Source organism: Rhodamnia argentea, chromosome 9, assembly GCF_020921035.1.
Source record: "Rhodamnia argentea isolate NSW1041297 chromosome 9, ASM2092103v1, whole genome shotgun sequence".
In the NCBI taxonomy this organism is placed as follows: domain Eukaryota; kingdom Viridiplantae; phylum Streptophyta; class Magnoliopsida; order Myrtales; family Myrtaceae; genus Rhodamnia; species Rhodamnia argentea.
Genome location: NC_063158.1, coordinates 20,173,321 through 20,200,204, shown reverse-complemented (window position 1 = coordinate 20,200,204; position 26,884 = coordinate 20,173,321). Strand labels below are relative to the sequence as shown.

General features: G+C 41.9%; 4 protein-coding genes across 4 annotated transcripts; 3 read left to right on the top strand and 1 right to left on the bottom strand.

The window, feature by feature from the left end:
- Nucleotides 1-286: 286 nt before the first annotated feature.
- LOC125316464 lies at nucleotides 287-5,199 on the top strand. The gene is made up of 4 exons (XM_048284803.1): nucleotides 287-1,140; nucleotides 2,162-2,290; nucleotides 3,889-4,001; nucleotides 4,262-5,199. Exons 1-4 carry the CDS (start codon nucleotides 350-352, stop codon nucleotides 5,140-5,142), a joined length of 1,914 nt encoding a protein of 637 aa, XP_048140760.1. The 5' UTR covers nucleotides 287-349; the 3' UTR covers nucleotides 5,143-5,199.
- A 2,520-nt stretch (nucleotides 5,200-7,719) lies between these two features.
- LOC115733057 lies at nucleotides 7,720-9,559 on the top strand. The gene is made up of 2 exons (XM_048285284.1): nucleotides 7,720-8,794; nucleotides 9,346-9,559. The coding sequence occupies exon 1, from the start codon at nucleotides 7,751-7,753 to the stop codon at nucleotides 8,432-8,434; it is 684 nt and encodes a 227-aa protein (XP_048141241.1). The 5' UTR covers nucleotides 7,720-7,750; the 3' UTR covers nucleotides 8,435-8,794; nucleotides 9,346-9,559.
- LOC125316582 (LRR receptor-like serine/threonine-protein kinase FLS2) lies at nucleotides 8,840-13,073 on the bottom strand. The gene is made up of 2 exons (XM_048285283.1): nucleotides 9,926-13,073; nucleotides 8,840-9,352 (listed from the first exon to the last, which is right to left on the bottom strand). Exons 1-2 carry the CDS (start codon nucleotides 13,065-13,067, stop codon nucleotides 9,009-9,011), a joined length of 3,486 nt encoding a protein of 1,161 aa, XP_048141240.1. The 5' UTR covers nucleotides 13,068-13,073; the 3' UTR covers nucleotides 8,840-9,008.
- Nucleotides 13,074-23,084: 10,011 nt separating this feature from the next.
- On the top strand, nucleotides 23,085-24,893 carry LOC115732610 (epoxide hydrolase A-like). Its single transcript, XM_030663297.2, has 3 exons — nucleotides 23,085-23,570; nucleotides 23,828-24,069; nucleotides 24,407-24,893. The coding sequence occupies exons 1-3, from the start codon at nucleotides 23,097-23,099 to the stop codon at nucleotides 24,651-24,653; spliced, it is 963 nt and encodes a 320-aa protein (XP_030519157.1). The 5' UTR covers nucleotides 23,085-23,096; the 3' UTR covers nucleotides 24,654-24,893.
- Nucleotides 24,894-26,884: the final 1,991 nt, after the last annotated feature.

Here is a 26,884-nt window from a genome sequence, read left to right as displayed (position 1 = left end):
TAGGGTTATCCAAGTTAATCCAAGTGGCGCCCTCCCATTGGTTGAAAATATCTGAATTGACAAAATTATCTCTGAAAATTTCTCCACTACTTGATACAAACAAACCTCAAGATAAATAAATAAATAAAACGAAGGATCAGAAGATATAGTTAGTGGAGTAGGGAGCGCCAAGTAGATAGACAAAAAATCGAACTGACTTGCAAAGCCAATAGGAATTCAGATAGAGATATCTAAGATAAGGACCCTCGTGCATTTATATAGCCCAACACAACCATCACCACTCCATCTCAACTCTCTCTTTCAAACACTTAAAGACACACTCATCAAGCTCCCAAATCCACCCCCCACAATGGCAGCTTCCACCATGGCTCTCTCCTCCCCGTCTCTCGCCGGGCAGGCGGTGAGGTTATCCCCCTCCACTCCCGAGCTCCTCGGCAACGGGAGAGTCTCCATGAGGAAATCAGTCAAGTCTGTCTCCTCCGGGAGCCCGTGGTACGGCCCGGACCGCGTCAAGTACTTGGGCCCGTTCTCCGGCGAGCCCCCTAGCTACCTCACCGGCCAATTCCCCGGCGACTACGGCTGGGACACCGCCGGGCTCTCGGCCGACCCCGAGACCTTCGCCAAGAACCGCGAGCTTGAGGTCATCCACGCCAGGTGGGCCATGCTCGGCGCCCTCGGCTGCGTCTTCCCCGAGCTCCTAGCCCGCAATGGCGTCAAGTTCGGCGAGGCCGTGTGGTTCAAGGCCGGTGCCCAAATCTTCAGTGAGGGTGGGCTTGACTACTTGGGGAACCCTAACCTGATCCACGCCCAGAGCATCCTAGCCATCTGGGCCTGCCAGGTCATCTTGATGGGAGCCGTCGAGGGCTACCGTATTGCCGGCGGCCCGCTAGGTGAGGTCACCGACCCACTCTACCCCGGTGGGAGCTTCGACCCGTTGGGCCTGGCCGACGACCCCGAGGCCTTCGCTGAGCTCAAGGTGAAGGAGATCAAGAACGGCAGGCTCGCCATGTTCTCCATGTTTGGGTTCTACGTGCAGGCCATTGTGACAGGAAAGGGTCCATTGGAGAACTTGGCTGACCATCTTGCCGACCCAGTCAACAACAATGCTTGGGCTTATGCCACCAACTTCGTCCCTGGAAAGTGATTGTGAGAGTCTTGAGTGGGATTGGCATTTCATTGATGTGATGTGGATTGGTTGGAAATTTATCAACTGTGAATTACATGTATTGGCTTGAGTGATATATTCAATCATCTCCCTTCCCTTTTCAACTCAACTCCCACGTTTCTTTGTTTTTCTTTGTCATCTGCTGCTTAAGATCCATAGATTAATCTGCAAACGCCGTCCTCAAAAGCTTTCTATCAGACAAGCGATCTTCGGTTCGCCCAATCCTGAATGACTTTTCGAGTTGCGAGTCGAGCCCTCAACCAAACGGTGCTTATCAACCTCTCTTCAAATAACATATGCTCGCAAGAGGGAAGGATTCGTTGGCGTAGGGTCTGCTGTCGAAGCGAAAATGATCCTTTTGATAGCAATTGTAAACATGTATTGAGCTAACTAGATAGACTAGAAGTTTTAGGTCGTGTCAGATGCGCATGTTCGTATTTCGGCTAAGCGATGTCTGATCCACACATATTCACGAGCAACGTAAGGCCAAAGTGCGTACATGACTTTTTGTTGAACTGGTTGGTGATTTTTCAGTGAAATATGTAAAGCCTTTCACCTTATTTGTCTTTCGCTATCACGCCAACTAGTCGTCCCTGAATCTTTCCTACGCGACATTGGAGCTTAGACATCGAACTCTTCATTCCATAGAATCGAATTTATCTAGTCCATTTACACGTCTACTCTTCTCTATTCTTGATCCTAATTATTAAAATAATGGAGTTTCGGTAAAGTAGAAGTCTTGAAGGAGCCGAGGAGAATTAAGTACAACAATGTCATCCTATCTTTTACTTTTTTTTTGTCCTACGAACTTACAAAGTTTGGCTAGAGTCGCCGGCCACAAGGCGAGGGCCACAAAGCCCTTGACGGCAGCGGGTGAGGGTCGCAGCCCTCGCCCCATACAACCACTGGAGCTCGAGGTTGTCTTAGCTTAACTCAAGAGCTAAAATCCCTTCGGTTCTTCCGGTGCTGCTACTTGCTACTCTCGTCCTTCACAAGGATCAACCTCGAGCTCCCTCGTGGCATCGAGCTAAAGCCCCCAGATCGAGAGGGCTCAAGCTTCATTACAGCATTGAGCCCGAGAACCAGATCTGGCGGCTCGAGCTCCATGCCGCAGAGGAGGTTGAGGTCATGAGGCAAGGCAACGAGCACATCCAAAGGAAAAAAAATTGTCAGGTCAGATATTTGAGAAATTAGGACGAAGGAGATGAGGTCCATAAGAAAGAAGAGAAAGAGCAATGCTCTCGTTAAGTGAACAATTATTCTAGAGATACTTTAATATCATCTCTACAGTTCAGATTCTATTTTCAAAAAGTTTGTTTTTTATTAAATTCTTTTTGCAATTCTAGTGGTTCGTATTCCTTCATAATTCTTAGACTCCGTTTGTATCACGAAAAATAAATGATTCGAAAACATTTTCTTTTAAAAAAAAACTATCACTTATATCGCTTACAATATACATACACACATTCGCAAAATATTTACACATAAATTGTTTTTGATAACGAAAACAAGTTTCGATGAACTAATCATTCAAATGATCCAAGCTGATCGGTAAATATTTTCGAAAAACCAAGCGGAATCACCCATTTTGCCAGTGAGCAAGTGAAGCATTTTGAAAATCGACAAAACAAAAAGTTTTTTCTTGTTATGCATATGTAGCGGAAGTCATTCTCCTGTCGCAGAACTTAGAATTAAAGATGTTCGTGTTCCATGTGCAACCCGCAATTTATCTTCTCCGTTTTCTGCTAAATCGATTCTTATATTATTAGTTACCAATTCACCGCTTGAATAATGATGGTGACAACTTATGCTTCGTTTGTTTTGCAAAAAATATAACCGTTTTAGAAAATGATTTCCGGAAAGTCATTTTATAGGAAAATGATAATATTTTTCAGTGTTTGGCTTATCTGAAAATGAGTTGAAAAATATTTTCTATCTCATTTGGCAAAGAAAATCTATTTTGATTTCTTGCATAGTCGTTTGGCCGAAAACTATCGACGTGAATGCTGACAGTCCTACATGGTACGGCCGGTGTTAGCGCAAATAATTTTATAAATTTAAAAAATTGATTTGTTAATATTTTCATGCTCTTTTGTTTTCTTTCTTTTTCTTTATTTTTCTTTCTTTTTTTTCCTTCCTCCACCTCTGCCTTGGCCGGTGGTCAACCACAGAAGAAGGAAAAGAAACAAAAAAGAAATAAAAAGAGAAATGAAAATAATAAAAGATATAAGGAATGTGAAGGAGCAGAGGGAGGAAAGATGAGAAAAAATGTTTTTTCTCTTTTCAAAAAGAAAAATCATTTTCCTCACTTTTGAAAGGTGTTCTTTTTCATGGGTGAAAAATATTTTTGTTGACTATTTTAGTTTCCGCGAATCAAGTACCTCAAAAAAAAAAATTCAAGAAGTTGTCTTGTGCGAAACAAATGGAGCCTTAGTTTGTTGTTAACTTCATTAAGTGAGTTGATAACAATTACACAGAAGCAGTTAATTATCCATTTAATAAACAATATCAGATTTTTTAATATTTTTGCTAGCATAAAAATCATTAAGTGACTTTTGAGAGTAACAACATGTTGTGGATCACAAATTCTAGAATGAATAAACCCCCACAACAGTTTCTCATTACTTGTTTTATTTTATTTTTTTGTGATTCGAAATAAACTATTAATCTCATAGTGGATTAAAAATAGTCACATAATTATTTCTTCTACTCAATATTCTAAGGATATCTGGGATATTCGTGTTGATACAAGAATTGTACAACCCAGAAGGTGGCGGTCCCAATTTGATGAACATGCAACTTCATGCAGATACAGGGTTATCTGAATTGGCCCCAAGTGGCACCCTCCGATTGGTGGGAAAATTCTGAATTTACAATAATTATCTCTGAAATTTCTCCACCTCTAGATACACCCCCCCAAAACAAAAATAACAAAAAAATTTATAAAAAAAAATAAAACGAAGGATCAGAAGATATAGTTAGTGGAGTAGGGAGCGCCAAGTAGACAGACAAAAAATCGAACTTCCAAGGACTTGCAAAGCCAATAGGAATTCAGATAGAGATCTCTAAGATAAGGACCCTCGTGCATTTATATAGCCCAACACAACCATCACCACTCCATCTCAACTCTCTCTTTCAAACACTTAAGACACACACATCAAGCTCCCAAATCCACCCCCTCAATGGCAGCTTCCACCATGGCTCTCTCCTCCCCGTCCCTCGCCGGGCAGGCGGTGAGGTTATCCCCCTCCACTCCCGAGCTCCTCGGCAACGGGAGAGTCTCCATGAGGAAATCAGTCAAGTCCGTCTCCTCCGGGAGCCCGTGGTACGGCCCGGACCGCGTCAAGTACTTGGGCCCGTTCTCCGGCGAGCCCCCGTCCTACCTCACTGGCCAGTTCCCTGGCAACTACGGCTGGGACACTACCGGGCTCTCGGCCGATCCCGAGACCTTTGCCAAGAACCGCGAGCTCGAGGTCATCCACGCCAGGTGGGCCATGCTCGGCGCCCTCGGCTGCGTCTTCCCCGAGCTCCTGGCCCGCAATGGCGTCAAGTTCGGCGAGGCCGTGTGGTTCAAGGCCGGTGCCCAAATCTTCAGCGAGGGTGGGCTCGACTACCTAGGGAACCCCAGCCTGATCCACGCCCAAAGCATCCTAGCCATCTGGGCCTGCCAAGTCATCTTGATGGGAGCCGTCGAGGGCTACCGTATTGCCGGCGGCCCGCTCGGTGAGGTCACCGACCCGCTCTACCCCGGCGGGAGCTTCGACCCGTTGGGCCTAGCCGACGACCCCGAGGCCTTCGCTGAGCCCAAGGTGAAGGAGATCAAGAACGGCAGGCTCGCCATGTTCTCCATGTTTGGGTTCTACGTGCAGGCCATTGTGACGGGAAAGGGTCCATTGGAGAACTTGGCTGACCACCTTGCCGACCCAGTCAACAACAATGCTTGGGCCTATGCCACCAACTTCGTCCCTGGAAAGTGATTGCGAGAGTCTTGAGTGGGATTGGCATTTCATTCATGTGATGTGGATTGGTCGGAAACGACACTTCAGCAGGTGTGGAATTTCGTGTATTGCTGCTAGCTTTAGTGACATACTCAATCATCTTCCTTCCCTTTCAACTGAACTCCCACGTTTCTTCTTTGTTTTTCTTCACCCTTTGCGGCTTAAGATTCATAGATTTATCTGCAAACGCCATCCTCAAAAACATTCTATCATAATGAAGGATTCTCCGGCGCAGAGTCTGCTGTCAAAACAAAATAATCCTTTTAGCCATCATAACGATCTAATCAGATAAGTTAGAAGTTCTAAATCGTGTTAGATGTGCATGTTCGTATTTCATGAACAATGTAAATGGATGGCGCATAAGTGCCTACATGACTTTCCCGTATGTGATTTTCCAATGAAATATGTAAGGCCTCTCTTTGCCATATTAGTGTCGGGGATCGGCGTCATCGCCCACATTTGGCATTCCAGTGAAACGCGAAAAGCCATTTGTCTATCGCTATAGATACACCAACTAATCATCCCTGAATCTTTCGTCCTCGACATCGGAACGTAGACATCGAACTCTTCATGCGGTAGAATCAAGTCTTGAAGGAGCTGGGGAGAATCAGACTTCAAAAATTTTAAACTCTTGGTCTCAACTGAAGAATACTAATGGAATACATAATAACGTCTTCTTCTTGTGAGTGGAAAAATCTGAAATGGAAAGAAGCCAATAAAACTAAAACAATATTCATTGTACATTTTTATACAAGATACAAGTAAAGATGCACCGTAAATTATTATCAAATGTCGATATAACTAGTATTCGGATGCTTTTTTTTTTTTTTTTTTTTTGGGAGGGATAGTATTAGGGTGTGTTTGGTTAAGCTAAAGCCCCTTGGGAAAAATGTTGGGGAGGCAAGCCTTTTCAAGAGCCATTTGGCCAAATGTTAGCCTTGAGAAGCTTGAAAACCCAATGTTGGGAGGGACAGCATTGAGTTTTCAGCATATTTCGGAATACTGAAGGCCTCATCGATGAAAATAGTCAGTTACCTATTTTGCCCTCAAAACTTTACTAAAAACTCATTTTACTCTTTTTTAAAAGTGAAACCCTAGAATCATCTTCGTCTTCTTCAAGGTGGTCGGCGAAGGCCGCCTAGGGTCACACGACCCCGGGTGGCCTCGGATGACGATTGCCGATGTTAGATCCGGCTCACCGTTGGCCAAAGCCGACCGGCAAAGGGTTTTGATTTTTTTTTCAAATAAAAAATTTTAAAAATAAAAAAAGAAATATGCGATCAAAAGCCCTTTGAAGTTTTTTCTTATACTAAACACTACTTAACTCAAAGTTGCATTTTAAACATTTTTTTACCAAATGCCGCTTGCATTTTCACAAAACCACTCGGGCTAAAGACATTTGCAATTGCTTAAAGCCCATTTCCAAAGCCGAACCAAATGCATCCTTATTCTTTCCGAGGATTATCCCAATGGTCAACCTAATCATGGCCCTGGTAGCCTTGTGGGCCCGTCAAGCCAACGGGCCTCGGTAGTCCACGAGCTTGTCTAACCCTATCGCTAAGAGGTATTGCCATAACTAAACAACGCAATACACGCCACTTACGTACATTCCGTTTGTTTCCTTGAAAATAAATAATTTGGAAAGTATTTTATTAAAAATGATTGCTTGTATCGCTTGAAATAATTAGTCAATTCGAAATCTTTTCATTATCGATAATAATATATGTCTAAATAATTTGGTGGACTTTTTTGTAAGTTATATAAGCGATCTTTTTAAGAAAAATATATCTCAATTCATTCATTTTTCGCGAAACAAAAGGATTAGGATAGTGTTTCATTGTGGTTGCGTCCCTATGAGAATTGCAACTCACTCCTCTCCGTCTTACTTTCCTCGATCGATAACACAAGTTACTTTGAAAATTTTCATGAAATTTCTTGTCACTAAAAAAGATTAATTTGATCTCGATATCACGCGAATAATCAAATCATGAAACATTTATTATATTAAATCTGAATCAACTCATGTGGGCCTCGTCCATCATTTTTAAGTACATCAAATCATTCATTTGTCGATATCACACCATTCTATGAAATTCTATGTACATCATCCATTAAAAATGATCGTTTGTATTGTTTAAAATAATTAGTCAATTCGAAATCTTTTCATTATCAAAAATAATATACGTCTAAATAATTTGGTCGACTTTTTCGTAAGTGATACAAGCGACCCTTTTTAGAAAAATATATCTCAAATCATTCATTTTTCGCGAAAAAAAGAGATTAGGATAGTGTTTCATTTTGGTTGCGTCACTATGAGAATCGCAACTCTCTCTCTCTCTCTCTCTCTCTCTCCCCTTGACCGATAACACAAATTACTTTTGAATTTTCATGAAATTTCTTGTCACTAAAATAAATTAATTTGATCTCGATATCACGCGAATAATATGATTGATCGATTATAAATTATATTTGCAAAAATGGTATAACTGTCCCGGAAAATACAAATTCTCGACCGCGCAACCATTTTTCCCTCCATATCTTGCTAATAAACTTGAAAACTGCCGCGTCAGCGTTCGCCGTCTGAAGGATGCGCTCCAACTTCTTCTCTTCACTCGAGCGAGTCGAAAAGCGACTCAAACTCGACCGCCCCCGCCGCCGCCAAACGCCGCAAACCACTGCTTCGCCATCACTCGACCATTCTCCGGCATCCCCTCTCCACCTTCTCCCCTCCCTACCCTACCACCACGACCACCAAGCCCTCGATCCTCCCCCTCCTCCTCCTCCTCTTCAAGATAGCAGCGAAGCACCAGAGGCGTTCCTCTCTTTCTCTCCCCAGTTCCATTCTCCGCCCGAATCTCCTCCGCCGCCGGCAACGGAGATCGACGCCGATTCGGCCGACGACATCGACCGGTTGATGCGGATGCTCGGTCTGGGGAACCGCGAGCCGAAGCCTCGTGGAGGAGGAGGAGCGGGCTGCGGAGACGCCGGGGCTTGCGAGTGCAAGGGAGGGTTCTACGAGCGAATCGCCGGCGTGAAGGGGCCGAAGTGCCGGAAGGAGGCAGAGAGACTGGATCGGTGGATTGAGTGCTTTTTGAACGGCGGCGGCGGTGGTGATGGGGATGAGAGGGTGGAGCCGTTGAGGTTGGTGCATCTGCTTCTGGGTAAAGCCGCGTCTGTCTGCGAGGGCGGTGGATGCGGCTCTGGTGGGTTGGTGTTTCCTTCCACTGTGGATGAGTTTCTTCGTAACGATCCTCCTGGTCCTGATGGTTAAGCCCCCAAAAAGGTACATAAGAGATGACATTTGAGCAATCTTCACAAGGTTTTGGTAACTGTTTGAGGTTGATCGTCGTGATCATTTTGGTTATTCGCGACGAATTCTCAATTTCCTTTATGGTTAAAGTCTTGAGTTCTTGTTTGTCGGAATGTGATGCTCTGTAGAGAGTGAGGTTGAGTTTTGATGCAACGAGAAGATATATCTGTGCAATTCTTGTTTCTGGGCTTTTTTGTCTGATCGAGCTCTCTGGTCTACTTGCCATTCGCCATCTCTTTTCCGGTTCGATCTGAAATTGTGATGAAGGAAGCTAGGGACAAGCAGCTGGATTCTCTAATGTGATTAGGATATCCAATGCAAGTAACTAGACTGTCAAAGTTTCTTCAAGACTGGATTGAGATCTTCTATTTCCTTATGCCGAACCTGCTAAAATTTTCGAGAAATGGGACGAAAACAGCTGAGCGAATGTAATCCTGCTTCAAAATCGGTTCTGCTGGTGCAAGAACTAGCAGGATTCAACTATCATGCTCTTTACAATGCTTCCCATAACTCATAGCATCAAAAGTTTTCAGTTTTAGCTTGCCTTGGCCTTTATTTTTGTAAGGACAGCCAGGACCTCATCAATGTCTGGTCGGTTTGCCGGATCTGGAGAAGTGCACTGATGAGCCAGTTGGAAGAGCTTTTCTACGATTTCCTGCTGCTCCTTGGAAACATTCGCAGCTAGAAGCGGGTCCAAGATTTGGAAAATCCCACTGGTTCCTCTTGCAAGAGCCGTCTCTGCCAGTTGATGCAAACTGATTGGGTATTCGTTCTCCTGAGTGAGCGCAGTTGGTCTCCTTCTTGTTAGCAGCTCCAGCATTATCGTTCCGAAGCTAAAAACATCCACCTTAGTTGTGACTTTTCTCATGTAGGCAAACTCTGGCCAAAGGGAGAAGACAGAAGATGCTGATTGAGTGAGAGATAGAGAGAGTTGTTATTTATGGGTTAGAAATTGCACCGGAAAGATCATGAAAAGAGTCCAGACGGAGGAGGAATCATAGGACATTTCTCAGTTGTTATGCAATCCATTATCATGCTAATTGGAATGAACATGTTGAATGCCAGCTTTGATGATTTGTGTTTCAACTCTACGGTCGACACTTCAGTATATATACATGCATAAATATATTCTGATACGGTTTGCTTGCTTATATACTCACTTTTCGCTTGCATACATGTTCAAATATGTCATAGTATGAGTATGAATGAATGAGCTAAATACCAGCTGATTATGTTTTGTGTGCAACACTACAGTCAAGATTTCAGCTTGTATGCTTGCAGAAGCAGGCTGTTGGCTTTGACGCTTTTACCTAGTGAAAACTCCAAGGAGAGTGAACTCTTTGGGCTTATTACGCTCAAGAAATGTTCAGAACTCAAGTGAAATGAAATGGCTACTTGGGATGTTTTGGCTTAAATCACATGGCCATTGACTTGTATGAGCAAGATATTTACCTGGTGCCATGTAGCCGATCGTGCCTTGGAAATCTGACGAAGCAGTAATGCCAGTCCCATTCTGGGGATGAATACCTAGCATCCGAGCGGTTCCGAAGTCGCTCACGTGAGCCTCCCAATCTCCATCCAAAAGGATGTTAGAAGGCTTCAGGTCGCAGTGGATTATGGGGAAACCATATCCAGAGTGCAAGTAACTCAACCCGCTCGCAATGGAAACACAGACATCAATTCTTTTAGACAGCGTCCACCGCGACCCATCCATCTGAGCGTCGTGTATTATGCTATCCAAGTTTCCATTCTCCATGTATTCCAGGACCAAAGCTTTCAATTTCCCGCTCTCCCAAGCATAGCCGATCACCCTAACCAAATTTCGGTGCCTCAGCTGGCTAAGGATCTTTACTTCTCTATTGAAGCATTTGTCGGATTCTGCGGAAAATTGACGTAAATTCAGTTTCTTCACTGCAACAACCTTCCCTTCTTCCAAGAGGCCCTTGTACACAGTGCTCAAGCTGCCTGCACCGATGATATTGTCCTCGCCAAAAAATTCAGTCGCAGCCTCGAGGTCTTTCTGCTCAAACCTCTTGAGGTTCGTGGCAGATGCATAATGTGGTTCTGTATTCTCAAGCTCTTGTGACTTTTTTCTGCCTGCTTTGTACTTGACGATAGATAGTATCAAAACTAATGCAAAAAGTACAGTGACAGACCCCAGTGCCAATAAAATTCGTATGGTTCTCTTCGACAATTTCTTAGAACTCTCATTGTCACAAGAGCCGAGAAATTCGATTCCACAAAGAGCATCATTACCTGTCAAACTCGACGCATCGATGTTCACAAATATGCCTTTCTCTGGCACGCGGCCTTCAAGATGATTGAAGGAAAGGTTGAGGTGCTTCAAGCTAGAAAAATTGCCGAAGCTTTCAGGGATCACGCCCATCAAACGGTTATATGAAAGATCAAGCAAACTCAAATGCTTCATCTTTGCCAAATCATCGGACAGTGACCCATTTATCTCATTCTTCGAAAGATTCAGGCTTGTTAGGGAATCCATTCCTGTAAAAGCTTCAACCGGAAGTGGACCAGAAAGTCTATTTCCTGAAAAATCAAGCGAAAGCAAGTTTTTGCAGCCTCCGAGTGTTCTAGGAATGGTTCCTGAGAGTTTATTGTTCGAGATATCAATAGCCTGTATCATTTCCATTTCACCAAGCTCATCTGGCACACTTCCTGTCAGTGAGTTGCGTGAAAGATTCAGATATATCTGCATTCTTTTCATGCTTCCAATCACAGATCTGGGAATTGAGCCAGTAAGACTGTTATCAGAGAGATCTAAGGTCATTAACCGCGTCAGCATCTCCATCTCTCTAGGAATCGACCCACTAAGCATGTTTCCACTGAGGCTTAACAGAGAAAGTGACTGGAGTCTTGAGATTAAAGTTGGAATCAGACCCATCAACCTGTTCCGCTGCAACTGCAAGTTCGTCAACTGTTTCAGTTCAAATAGTCCATCAGGTAACGTTCCCTTCAGGGCGTTGTCATGGAGAGAGAAGCCTTGGAGGAGAGAGAGTCTCGAGATTTCTGAAGGAATCGGCCCGGAAAAGTTGTTTTCAGCCATCGACAGAATGAGTAACTGGGTCAAATTGCCTATCTCTGGTGGAATTTCACCCACAAAAGAATTGTTAATGATTTTCAGAATGCGGAGATTAACCAGGTTGCCGATGCTGGGTTTTACGAACCCACTTAACTTGTTGTCGCTTAAATCAAGAGTAGCAAGTCTGGAACAGTTGAAGAGATCATCAGGGATTTGACCAGATATATTATTGGCCCAGATAGATAAAAATGTCAGATTTGACAAATTTCCTAAGCCTAGGGGAATTTCTCCACTCAGATAGTTCATGCTGAGACTTATGACTAAAATACCGGTGCAGTTGGTAATGCTAGCTGGTATTGATCCCTCGAGAAGGTTGTCATAAAGGGTCAAGTTCTTCAAGTTGTAAAGCGACCCGATATTTTTCGGAATCTGACCTGTGAGAAGATTGGAGCTCATAGACAAGTATGTTAAATTGGTCAAGTTCGTCAAGGACGAAGGAATTGCTCCAGTGAACCTGTTGGAATGAAGGGTCAGAACCAGTAAAGATCTCAATGAACCTATCTCAGGAGGAATACTACCAGTCAAATCATTCTCTGAGAGTCCTAATCTGGTCAGCGACTTAAGTTGGAATAGAGATGGTGGAATGGTGGAATTGAACCTATTCTTATGCAAATGCAAGCTTTTCATTTGAACCAAATGCCCAAGCTCTGTGGGAATGGAGCCCGTGAAGGAGTTGATGTATAACTCAAGAGCGACAAGGTTGGTACAATGGCCGAGTTCTTTCGGGATTTCTCCAACGAGGACATTCTCAAATAACTGGAGGTATTCTAAATTGGACAAGTTGCCGATTTCTCTAGGAATGACTCCTGACAATTGGTTTTGACTCAAGTCTAATGCTTGGAGAGACTCCAGTGAACCGACAGAACTAGGTATAGGACCAACCAAGTTGTTTCCGAAAGCTGTAAAGAGCTGAAGATTGGTCAAGCTTCCTATTCCGGCAGGAATCCTGCCGGTGATATTGTTGCCGATGAGACCAAGCGCCAACAAGGATGTGCAGTTGCAGATACTTTCGGGGATACTTCCACTCAGGAAATTGTTGCCAAAATCAATTGACTGCAAACTCCTGAGATTCCCTAACTCTCGCGGTATCGGACCGGATAGAGAGTTCTCATAAAGGGTCAATTCCAAGAGCTGCGAGCATTTTCCGAGATCCGCCGGAATTTTCCCTGTGAAATTATTTAGAGTTAGATCGAGAACCTGCAGGGCTGAGAGGTTCCCTAGGAAAGGCGATATGCCTCCTGCAAGCTGCTTGTCCACCAAAGAAATGGACACGACCTGTTTCGACGCCGGGTCACAGGTAATCCCCGACCAGTTGCAGTGAGAATGACTCACTTCATCCCAATCATCAAGAGCTCCCAATGGGTCACTGGTGATGGAGCTCTTGAAGGCTTTCAGTGCTTGAATCTCAACCTGTGTGTTTGTTTCTAGAGAAAGAGAAGGAAGAACCAGAAGGAAAAACACTATGAACAACACAAAATCAAGACCGAGCATTTTCATTTTTCCCTGAACTACTTCGAAAGTGAGTGGAGCTGAAACACTCAGTGAAGACCCTTCTATAGTAGAACGCTTGAGAATTATAGAGGCCTTGACATTATGTGAAGGGAAGTCGTCTTCTTCCTGCGTACGTTCAAACCTAGATCAATGCTAAGAAGAAAAAAATGGTGGTTCTAGGACAATGAAATGAGCGCCAAAGTCTGACCAGATCACTTGAATGTTGTCACAAAACTCCATCGGCCACTAGCTGGAGATGAAGACGAGACCATGCCCATCAATCGAATCCCTAAAATCTATAGAATAATAAGATCTGGAACTTGGCCTACCCTCCAAACTACAATGTGAAATTTCTCATTTTCCTAAGAAAATGATGCTCGCTTTTGCTCTACCTTGGATCATTTAAATGCGAAAATTGGAGGTGGCAAAATGGGTCTAGAACCCATACTTGACTCATATTCCATGGCGGTTGGTCATAAATGGGTTACTTCAATTTTAAAAGCGAGTCATAAATTGGTTAATTAGAAACTTTAGTCCGAAACGGGTTTTAATTGGGTCATAAATGAGTCAGATAAAAAGAACTATAAAAAAATTTAACTCTATATATATAAGAAATAATTTTCTTTAAACTGGATTTTAATGTTGAAGTATTTTAACAATATTGATCGGGTCAAGTATGGATCACTAGATCCGTGTAGCATGAAAATAAGTCAAAACGGATTAAATTAACCAATATGGGCCGAACAGTATTCGTTTCGATCCAAACCCGACTCGATCCCTATAGATTTCTCCTATGCTCGTTGGCCAAATCCTTTGTATATTTGACCCCTAACATGGCAATGACATGGCTTGCATGATGGAATTTATGGGTGGGGGACATTCTTCATTGCACCCGTGATTAAAGATTCCTTTCAATGGGCAAGTTGGGTAGACAGAGCGTGGGGGGCCAAAAGGACAAAGTCAGCCATTTGCACTGCGAGAACCAGTCGAATAGAACAGATAATGCTCGTTGAGCTGCCAAACGCGTTTGCCCCTTTTGACCGACGCAGCGTGGAATGGATAAGAATCATAAGATTTCTGCAAATTGCAAATGACGGCCAAGGAATGGATCATTGGTGGATCATAAGAGAATCAATGGATTGGAGTTAGATTGTGATTCTTGGGTCGACCTGGTTTTGTGTTTCGTTTTTCTTTCTTTGGGCCCATCTCCCGAAACATTCCGACACTATGGCGATTTGTACAAATTTATCTTGAGAAAATTATCCAAAAAATCATAAATCTATTGTGCTTTTATCAGGAAAATTGTCAAAAAAGTTCTAAACCTGTTGCACTTTTACCAATTCAGTCTTTAACCTTTTAATTTTGTTAATTCGGTCCCAAACATTTTGCATTTGTGCTAATTCAGTCCTAAATCTTTTTTTTTTACGCCAATTCAATCACAAACCTTTCGCATTTGTGCCAATTCAGTTTATCCAAACAACTTTGACCGGTCGACGTTGGCATGAAAACCGGCCGGAACTTACGAGCGATTTTTAATAATATTTTAATATTTTTTAAATTTTTATTTCTTTTTTTCTTTTTTTCCTTTTGTTCATCTTCAACCTCCAATGTGGATGATCCGCATCGCCGGCCACTAGTGTCTCCAGATTTGGGCGAGCTCGCCCAACCATGGCATCACCGTCGTCGGGCGAGGTCGAGCTCCCCAGTGATGGTGCCCAGCCAGTGGCCGGTTGGAAGTTGAAGATGAACTAAAAAACTAAAAATAAAAAATTGAAAAAAAATATTAAAATATTATCAAAAATTATCCCGTCGGTATCAACCAGCATCCACGTCGGCATCAGCCGGTCAAAGTTGGACGAATGAACTGAATTGGCACAAATGCGAAAGGTTTATGATTGAATTGGCAAAATTAAAATGTTTAAAACCGAATTAGCAAAAGCGCAATAAGTTTAGGTATAATTATCCCTAATTTTTTCGCATCGTACCCCTCCTAAACTGGTGCTCCTACGACCACTACCAGAGTCAAAATCAGAAACATTCCATCAATATTTCTTTTTTTTTTTTCTTTTTTTCTCAATTCATCCTAGAGAATAAGGAATTCTACATTGTCCTTTAAATTTTTCAATATATTTCCTAAGAGGAATCACTTGATTAAAACCGTTTCAAAATGGACGATCCCAATCTAAATCTCTTAAGAGCATAATAAGTACTTTGATCTCAATGCATCCCCTATCAGATTTTCTAAATCGTTACCATCAAACTTCTAAGCCAGCATATTCCATTTCATCTCGGCCATCAAGCCTAGGAATAGAGGGGCTTCCCACTTACCAATGATTTTAAGAAAATAGTTTTGTCCTTAGGCAAGTTAGATATTCTCCATTTGTTCGGGCTTTCACCACGTACGTAACCAAACTTGTTCTTGGCATCCCAGGGTCGATGAACATGGTTTCATGACGGATGTGCCCTAGTGTTCCCTCTCAGATTGTCAAGAGCTGAATCAGTTTCCAAACTTTTGACAAAGAAAAATTGCAGAGATTACAAAACACAAATCAATCCTTTTCGAAATTACAGCTTTTTCGTACCTATCAGACTGTACTGTACTACGCGCACGTCGTGCTTCGAGACCTGCGCTCGACACGTTAGCGGATCCAGCGCGGTCAAGAGAGGCTCGTCCAATGCTTCGTGGTTATATTTTCTCTACGCCTATGTTGAACGGGATATATTACCTGATATGACAAATTCTTTTCTTGTGAATTCGATTAACCATATGCATACGATATAATATTTAAATATTAAATCACATTTTCATCTAACAGTTTCAGCTTTTAGAACAGTTTGGAGTGATCCTACAAAATCTCACATGTTATCAAAGCAGGAGGATCTGAGGTCAAATCTTCCTGCCTCCTCCAATGAAATCATTACAGAAAGGAACTTTGGAACTTGCTCTTGTGTATTAGTTGGGAACTGGAAAGGAAACCTGGTGGTTCTAACATCAGTAGTTTTTGTGCTATCTGGTTCGAGGGATCGACTAGTCCATTCGCCGGGCGGGCATTTGCCGCTCCCGTCAAGTTTCTTACCAAACCGACATGCCGGAGTTGCCCAGTCCAATATCTTCCCTGTCTTGGCGATGCCTAAGAGCACACGCCTGTCTTTTACAATTTTTCTGGTGAGACTGTCCGTGGCAAAAAGAGTTCTATGAACCATGAATGTTATCAACAAAAAGGTAAACCGCTTAAGTCATATCTGTCAAAGGGGGAGTCGCCCTTGTGCTTGCATATTGGATGACTTCTTCCTGATGAAACTGAGAATACCTTTGCAGTGAGTTTTTATTAGAAATGGTTTAGGAGTTTAAAAAAAGTATTTACAAAAGAAAAATTCCGCTCCTTTAATTTTCGCTAATATCTCTGTTTTCAGTTGTCAATAATTAATCTCGGCTTTATTAAAACTACCCCTACAATATTTTCCGACAAAAAGTGACGAAAATCGCCGACAAGAACGGTAACTTGCATCTTTTCTCAGTTTTGACAACAAATGTGTCTTGAGTAGTCCAAGTCCGACGTCCGTGTCTTTCTTAAGCATAATAAAAAAGGCATACTCCCCATTGATAATGTCCTTGTGGAGCACCGAAAGCTGTTAATGGAATGTCATCCTCTGCCATCTTGATCTGCCGATGGCCACTTTTACCGTCATTTTCGAGAACCAGGAGGTACCCTCTATTCTGTTAAATGATACTGTTCTGCTGGGAATGAAGTATTCCGTTAAGAACCGAATCATTGTTAAGCTTTCTGTGATTCCGGCTTCCGGTTATTCCCATCTTTCCTTTGGAATGGTATCGAACCATAAATGCAGGACTTCTTTGGTAGCAACTCATCGATTTGTTTGGCAAATTCTTGAATGTCCTTGTAAGCGTGTCATTTGCCGTGCTAGGATGCTTGTCTTCGGATTTGCAAGTTCTATTCTTACTGTCGAAACAGCATGATTTGAAAAATCAATCCGAGTGTTTGTACGCATGGTGAATATGACCTTTGAAATCATTTTCTAGTGATCATCTCATGACTTGGCTGATCAGTTGCGCATAACTTTTGAATTAAACATCTTATTCGTTCTCATTCTATTCCTAGATTTTCTATGAACTGAATAAATATCGTGCAATTGTGATATTATAACATTACAAAAAATTCATATATGTAATGTAAAAACCCGAGAAAAATGAAATTCATAAATATCAATCCAATAATAATATTATAACATTACAAAAAATTCTTCATGAAACTAATTTACATAATTAACACAAGTATGATCTACTCTCGGGCCGATCTATGTGCATAAGTTTTCCTGTTGTGCCCTGATTTTCCACAGTATGTGCAATGATTTCACGAAGTGCTACTACTCAAGCTTCTCCAGTCCATTTCATTCCAGATCCGTGATGCACGGGCCCTTTCTTTCTTCCGAATACGACTCGGGTCTAGCACTAATGGCAGCTCGTCAAGTTCAAGCTGGTAATCAAGATGCCCCAATGGATTAAACATATACTAATAGCACTGAAGGGTTTTATCTAACGTATATCATTCATCTACGTATGGTTCGTAACCAATACCATACGCTTAACATGCTGCAATTACGTGTGAACATGAGATTTTTAGCCCTTGAAATTTTTCACATGCACACGTTCGCTAGTCTAGGCGCACTATGTGTTTGTGGCCCCCTAAACCCTTGGAACCGTCACACGCAGTTTTCACTTCGAAAACCTCGTTATCGTAGTCGAAACATGTGATCGCATGTCTATTTGCTTTTTGACTGTTGTGCTTGAGCGTGACACCCACAAATTGTGTATATTTCCACCGATTGTCTTTTTGCACCATGTACATCGTTCTTCTCATATCAAAATAGTGCACCAACCGATAGAATATCTTGTCGACCATGGCTGTTATTGGCGGACCACGGAAACTCTTCAGCATCCCGTTGATCGATTCAACTAAATTTGTCCTCATCGATCCATATTTCCTCCCTTCATCATAAGCTTTTGTCCATTTTTCTCTTGAAATCTAATTGCAACATGCAACCGTGGCTGGATCAAACCCCCTAATTTGGCTCATGATTTGGTCAAACTTTCGCCGTTGGTTCGCGCAAGCTATACATTACAACATTAATTAATACTTCGTACTCAAATTTTTGCACACGTATTTTCCTGAAATTTACAAATTCGAGAATTTACCTACCATCCGAACAAGTCTTTTGCTTTCCGCATTTTTGAATTGTTTATTGTAATTACTAGCAATGTGCCGAATGCAATATCTATGGTGGCCATGTAGAGGACGTCACCGTGTTGTCTCCATTGCTCGTTGAATCTCGATATATCTATCCGATATTACACAAATATCATCTCTTCTAGTGACATATCTCTACAATAGATTCATAAACCAAGTCCAATTATTAACATTTTCCCGATGGACTACAACAAATGCCAATGGGAAATTATGATTATTGCCATCAAGTGAGGCCGCACAAAGGAGGGTTCTGTGGTAATTTCCGTACAAAAATGTACCATCAACAAATATGATAGGACGACAACTTGCAAAACCTTCAATCGTCCGCTTGAAAGTCCAAAACATCCAGTTGAAAATCGTGCAGCCCTAATCTAGGTTGATATGATCATCGATCACAAAATGCGAACCTGGATTCCGGCTCTCCATTTCGATCATCCACGTCATCAACCTATTGTATGACTCATCCTAATCTCCAAATTATCCGGCAATCGCCATTTGTTTGGCTTTCTAGATTTTACGGTAAGTAGGTTCGAAGTGCAGCTTGTCTTGAATATCTGCCATCGGTGGCTTGATTTTGATATCTGATTGGGCTGCAATCATTGCTTCTATCTGGCTACAAAGGTACTTTTGGTCAAGGTGCCGATGATCCCGTGACATGTGCGGAGAACTGCATGTATGTAGCCTATTATACTTACTTATTTTCCAAAACATGCCACCCGGTTTAGCAATCGCGTAGAGCCTCCAACCACACGGTCCATTTGGATTGCCACATTTTATCACATATTCTGTTTTCTTTGTCAAATAACTGTGAAAATTTTGATTTCTCCTAAGGGAGTACTCTTTTGCAACTAACCGCAACGCGTCCTATGATGGAAACGACATGCCAACATCAAATTCTTTTGATGGATCAAATAACATACGGTCCGGCTCTTGTATTGTCTTGCATCATGTCAAAGTCGATCTCTGAATATGGCGGTGGATGTACCAACGGCAAAGTGGGATTACTACACTGGGTGTTGTAGTAATCCTCCATATTGTCACATTCGACATCTTCTTCATCATTGTCATCCGTGTCCATCCAAGGATCATCTTCATCATCATCATCATCATCATCATCATCATCATCATCAACATTATCATCATTATCATCGGACTGCACGTACTAATTATGCAGACCATCGTCTTCTTCACCAACATTCGAACCTTCCTGCGCGAAATCATCTCTCATTTGGTGTTCCGCTACGGTTGCATAAAACCGTAAAAATCCTGTAGCACCAGCCTAAAGTGCAAATTGCTGGATCATCGTAACTATAGCATCATCATGCACATCCGTAATGTCATATGTAACACAATTGCGTGTTACAACTGGATATATATACACCATTGTTTGAATATACTGGTTTCTTATTATATTCAACGCGCTCTCAATCGAAACACGTAACTCATCAAATGTCAATATGTTTGTAATCCCGAACATGGTAGATTGTTCGCCTTCGTAATCAATTCCATATTCAGTTCGTACTATTGTACCTCTCCGATGCACAATCGCAAAAGATGTAGACGACATTCTGCTAAATAAATAAATTAGAAATTATTTCTAAACTACAATTTGATAAATATCATCTCGTATACATTATCAAATTAACATTACCACTATAAATATATCAAATGAAATAAATATCCTAGTATTGCCCTAAGGGCGTAACCTAATTTTTGAGATTTTTTACAATTTTTTTGGGAGACAATTTGCCGGAAGGGAAAAATTGTCTTTTTTTAAATTCATCGGCTAAAATACCCCGAATTGTCCATGGCCGGTTGATTGTGGTAATTTCCTCATTTTTGGGATTTTTTACAATTTTTTTGGGAGACAATTTGCCGAAAGGGTAAAATCATCATTTTTTAAAATCAGTCGGCCAAAATACCCTGAATCGTCCATGGCCAGTTGATTGTGGCCATTTCACGATTTTTGAAATTTTTTATAATTTTTTTGATAGACAATTTTCCAGAATGGCAAAATCGTCATTTTTTAAAAGTCACTAGTCAAGATACCTTGAATCGTCCATTGCTAGTTGATTGTGGTTATTTCCTAATTTTTTGGGATTTTTTATAATTTTTTTGGGAGACAATTTGCCAGAAGGGCAAAATCGTCATTTTTTAAAAGTCGTCGGCCAAAATACCCTGAATCGTCTATTGCAAGTTGATTGTGACCATTTCCTAATTTTTGAGATTTTTTACAATTTTTTTGGGAGACAATTTGCCAAAAGGACAAAATCATCATTTTTTAAAAGTCGTTGGCCAAAATATCCTGAATCATCCATGACCGATTAATTGTGGCCATTTCCTAATTTTTGAAATTTTTTACCATTTTTTTGGAAGACAATTTTGTAGAAGGGCAAAAGCGTCATTTTTTAAAAGGCGTCGGCCAAAATATCCCGAATTGTCCATGGCTAGTTAATTGTGGTCATTTCCTAATTTTTGAAATTTTTTACAATTTTTTTGAGAGACAATTTGCCAGAATGGTAAAATCGTCATTTTTTAAAATTCGTCGGCCAAAATACCCCGAATCATCCATGGCCAGTTGATTGTGGCCATTTTCTAATTTTTTACAATTTTTTTGGAAGAAAATTTGCTAGAAGGGCAAAATCGTCATTTTTTAAAAGTCGCCGGCCAAAATGCCCCGAATCATCAATGGTCAGTTAATTGTGGCTATTTCCTAATTTTTGGGATTTTTTACAATTTTTTTGGGAGACAATTTGTCGGAAGGGTAAATTCGTCATTTTTTAAAGTCGTCTGCCAAAATAGCCAAAATAGTCTATAACCACTTGATTGTGGCTATTTCCTATTTTTTTTTTTCAAATTTTTTAATATTTTTCCTTCATTTTTTTGAAATTTTCTATGATTTTTCTATATTTTTAATCAAATTTGTATTTTCTAATTTTCTATTATTCGAATTTTGAAATTATTAAGAAAATATTTTTCGGACCGAGTCAAACCCCGTCCTCGCTTCTCGGGCCATCTAATCAACTTTTTTTTATTTTCCCAAAAATTCATTTTACACTCCTAAATTTCTTTTTCATATTTTGAAAATCGTCAAAATGAATATGGACATAGTTGCAAAAATGAGTCCCAAAAAATTTGTTTTACTAGATTATGGTAATTTTTTTATTTACCTAAATTCGTAAACATTATAACTATTTAGGGTACAAATAATAATCAAATAAATAAAACAATACATACGAAACTACAAAAAATAACTATAACGAGGTTTACCTCAAACTATTGAGGGTAATCACACGCCGAATGTAGAGCTCAAACTATCAAGAGGGAGCACCGAGTAAGAAGGCTGGCTTTGCTTTTGTCTCAACTTCTGCAAAAATAAAAAAATGTCTCAATTTAATTTAAACATGACGAAAATATTAGCAGTAAAATAAAAACACTAACATCAATAAAAGCACCTAAGGAGAGGGAGATATGAGAAAATTTTCGTGAACTGTGTGAGGGAGAGTGCAAGAGGAGAGGGGGCTCTGAGAGTGCGAAAAGAGGAAGAGCTTTTGCGGAGGAAGATGAGCTTCAGCGGAGAAGAAAGCCTTTGGCTTTGCTTTAAGCAGAGCCGAAGGCTCAGTAGTCTTGGTGAAAGGTGCGGCAGCGCCTGCGGCACCTTTCACATCGCTAGTGCCAGCACCTAATTAAAAGCGCTGGCAGAGGTAGGGGTCCCTACCCACTCGACAGTGTAAGTGCCGAGCAAATGGGGGGCATCTCATCGCACAGAGCAGAGCAAGCTACTTGCTCTGCCACCCCACCCCCTCGACAGTTAAGCTGCCGAGCGGGAGGAGCCCATCACACGACACAGAGTAGAGCAAGCAAGCATGCTTGCCCCGCTCGCTCTGCCACCCCACTCGCTCGGCGGTTAACCTACCGAGCGGGGGGCCGGGGGGGCATCCCCACGGCGAGTAGCGGCTTTGCCGGTTGCTCGGCTATTACTTGCTCGGCACTCTCGGTGTCGAGCGGATATGCTCGGCGATTTTAGTGCCGAGCGAACCCTAAATTGGTAAATATGTTTTTTTTTAAAACCTATTTTGGTATAAAAAAATTGCGCAATTTGAAAAAAAGCCCGAGAATGACACGGGCCAAGGTTTTTGTGCCCCAACCCGTCATGCAAAAGCCGAGAAACGCCCCACGACTTGATATGTCCGGGTCCCTTAGAGTTTGTCTAGGATTTTCTACTAGTTTTCTATAATATTCTAGAAGGCTTCCGGGGACGGGCAAATCGGTAATTTGGCAAGGTTCCGGAACCTTCCTATTTAATCTCAGTGGTTGGAAAGTTGGTAGATGAAATCTAGGCCATTAGATGAGAGTAAGATCTACGGTTGTAATTCGAAGCCCCCTCCTATATAAAGGAGAGTCCTCCTTCTCATTTGATCATCCACCAAAGAAATACAAGGCTTCCTCCCAGAGTCTCATCTCCGATCCTGGTTAAAAGGGCGACGAATATAAAGAAAAGGCCTAGCTCGGGCGTTCTAGCGATCCAAAGGAAGCCGAGTCGCCGCACGGGTCGATCACAATCTCTCGGCCCGTGACAATTGTCTGCTACTATCCGGGTTGCGATCTAACCTTTTCCATTAATCTCTCTACTTTGTCCCATCCCATTTGTGAATTTTGTTGTTGCGCTCTTTCTCCTCATCATCTTCTTGAAAAGTTCAATCACACAACACAAATCGAGGAAACACGCTCCCTGCAGCAAACTTCACTCAGACAATCCCAAGTAAAGATGGAGACCATCAAGCATCGCACGGTGAAGGTCAACGGTGTGAACCTCCATGTGGCGGAGAGCGGCGAGGGCCCGCTCATCCTCTTCATCCACGGGTTCCCGGAGCTCTGGTACACATGGCGCCACCAGATCCTCGGGCTCTCCACGCTCGGCTTTCGCGCCGTCGCCCCCGACCTCCGCGGCTACGGGGACTCCGAGGCCCCAGCCCCGACGAATGCCTACACGGCCCTCCATGTGGTGGGCGACCTGGTGGGGCTCCTGGACGCTGTGGCAGCGGAGGGGGAGGAGAAGGCATTTGTGGTGGGCCACGACTGGGGGGCCCTGATGGCGTGGTACTTATGCTTGCTCAGGCCCGACCGGGTCAAGGCTCTGGTCAATCTCAGCGTGCCGTGGCTGCCCCGAAACCCCGAGAGGAAGCCCCTCGACGGCTATAGGGCCGCCTATGGCGATGACTACTACATCTGCAGGTTTCAGGTTCGGTTCTTTCTTGTGTTACTCTTTGAACCCCTAACCAGGTTGTCATCTAGAGTTTTGCACTACATTTGATTTCGGGAAACATGCGACGCTTTTTTCCTGTAGGTATTGATCTTCTTGTGTTGAGTTAGAACCGAGTGAACATAACAATCATAAACTCATTTGATTTTTGTGTAGAGATTCATCGTGACAAGGGTAATATCAAATCGAGTCCATTTTAAGGTGCATAATTGTTGTTATAGTTGAGTTAAATGTAGGAACCTGGAGAGATTGAGGCCGAGTTTGCAGAGATGCGGACTAGGAGAGTCCTCGAGGGGATGTTGACATATCGCATTCCCGGCCCACTTTTCTTTCCCAAAGGGAAAGGGTTCGGGCACCCAGTGGAAGACCCAGTTGTGTTGCCTTCATGGCTGACGCCGGAGGACGTCGACTATTACGTCGATAAGTTTGAGAAGAAGGGCTTCACCGGAGGGATCAACTACTACAGGAACTTCAATCGGTAAGCTGCTCTTTCCCCGAGACGATCAATTTGATCTCTTGTATGTATGTGCACCGGAGAAGGGATGAGATCGCATTGTGCTGTGACATCGCAACTGTCTACTTGAAATTCACATTGCTCTGAAATTTCGCTTAGTTTGGTACAAGACTTAGATCTACTCCTCTCTGCACTGTGCAATCCATGATCTGAAAGGAGGGGCGTCCATATGTTTTCACCAATTTAGTTACAGTTTCAGCGTGATTTTCACCAGATCGATTAGCTTAGCAAGCCACTAATGGAAGTAGGAATCAAGGAGCTTCTTCTGAACTGATACACTCTCTTGTATTGACTGTTGCAGCAACTGGGAGCTGATGGCACCATGGGATGAGGCTGAGGTGAAAGTGCCTGTGAAGTTCATTGTGGGTGAGCTTGACCTAGTTTACCACATGCCAGGCATCAAAGACTTCATACACAAAGGCGGGTTCAAGAAGACGGTCCCTCTCTTGGAGGAAGTGGTGGTCATGGAAGGTGTGGCGCATTTCCTCAACCAAGAAAGACCTCATGACATCAACCAACACATTCATGATTTCTTTAGCAAGTTTTGAGGTGCTTCTTGCCCCATCGAGTGACCGGTTGGGGTCCTCATAAATTATGTCCTCTATGTATGGCAGAGTATTGTGACTTAAGCTATGACAATGCGTATCAACATAAAATAACTTTTGCCCAAGTAACAGTCAAAAAAGAAATACTTCAACAAACATCAATCGTGAATAGCTGCATTTCGCTCCGAAATCCTTATCCTAGACTATGTTACATCAGCGCATCAAGTGGTGAAAATTAATTTCTTTAAGGTTGCGATTGATAATTTCTTAATTTATTGGTTTGAGCCAAAAAAAAAAAAAGAATTCACTTAATGTGGTAAGTAAGAAATGGTTATTCATTCATTCAATGGGAATATATATAAACCACTCTTGAATGTAAAACTCATAGCATAAATTATCAGGTGTCATTTCCTATGCTTGGATGTAAAAAATAAATAACTCCTACAAGTTCTTTTTCTATCTTCCTACTTCCTATGGCGGCTCAAGAAGGTAGCCATTGTTCAGCAGCTTGAAAAAGGGATATATATACCGGAAGTCCTAAAACTTGTCGTGGAAGTGTAATTGAGTCATAAAACTTATAACAAGCGCACTCAAGTCCTAAAAATGAGTCCTTTCATTAACTCCGTCCATTAATAGAGAATGCTGATGTGATTTTTTTTTTTTTTTTGGAGTATTTTATTTCTCCTACGTGGCTAAAACATGAAACATAAGGCTAAACAACGTCGTTTTAGCCTAAGTTCTAATTTTTTTAAATAGAATATTCATTAAATAGAATTAAAAAATGCATTAAAAAAATAAAAAAAAGAAAGCCAAAGGCAAGGGCCTCCTCCTCCCTGTCGCCAAAAAAGGTCGGCGGCCTTGCTGACCACGGGTGAGGGCCCGGTGACCCTCACCCACCCAGATTGTGGGGAGGGTCGCTGGCCCTCACCTAGCTACGGTGGCTCTCAGCAATGCCCTCGACTATGAAGGTTTCGATTTTTAAAATAAAGCCGATACTACGTAATCACTATATGGCAAATTGCAAATTTCAAGGATATTTCAGACATTTGAATGTATTTATTAATGTGCAAGGAATAAAATCAATGCAAGAGGTGCTCAATAATAGATGAACATCCATATGGATGATTTCAAGTAAAAGCTGAGTTTTTAACAAAGTAATTGACTCCAATTTATAAGTTTTTAATAATGAAAAATTGCAGTGTTTTTATAGCTGGTGGCACGATTGAAGGCTTTTAGTGTTCAAGCGAAGGCTTCTTCGGAAACAGTGCAATGTTGAGTGGGTCACTGTTCCCATCAATAGTCTGTCAATTAGGTAAAATAGAGATCTCAAAGGGAAATTCATCTCCATTAATTTGCACATTAATACGGTACTTTTGATGAGGAGTACAGTCCTTTCTTTTTCTCCAAAAACGGAAACAAGGATCAAGGGACATCTCGTTGTTGCATAGCTCAGGTCGAAGCAAGGTGCCATCGGACCTTCAACATGCAGTCTCACTGACATTTTCGCTTCCGCTTCGTGAGACTGCATGGTGGTTCAAGGACAATGAAATGAGTGCCAAAGTTTGACCAGATCACTTGAATGTTGTCACAAAACTCCATCGGCCACTAGCTGGAGATGAAGACGAGACCATGCCCACCAATTGAATCCCTTAAATCTACAGAATAATAAGATCTGGAACCTGGCCTACCCACCAAACTACAATGTGAAATTTCTCATTTTCCTAAGAATATGATGCTCGTTTTTGCTCTGCCTTGGATCATTTAAATGCGAAAATTAGAGGTGGCAAAATGGATCTAGAACCCATACTTGACTCTTATTCCCTGGTGGTTGGTCATGAATAGGTTACTTAAATTTTAAAAGTCAGTCATAAATGGGTTAATTAGAAACTTTAGTCCTAAATGGATTTTAAGTGGGTCATAAATGAGTTAGATAAAAAGACCTATAAAAAAATTTAGCTATATATATATATATATATATATATATATATTGGTCAAAATAAATTTTTCTAAACTGGATTTTAATAGTGAAGTGTTTTAACAATATTGATCGGGTCCGGTATGAATCACTAAATCAGTGTAGTATGAAAATGGGTCAAAACGGGTTAAATTGATCAATATGAACTGGATAGTATTTGTTCCGACTCAAACCCGACCCCGACCCCACCCGTTTGACACTTCTAGCGAAAATAAATATCCCGAGAGAATGTCTTCCCTTTTTGTTTTAGAAAAGCTAT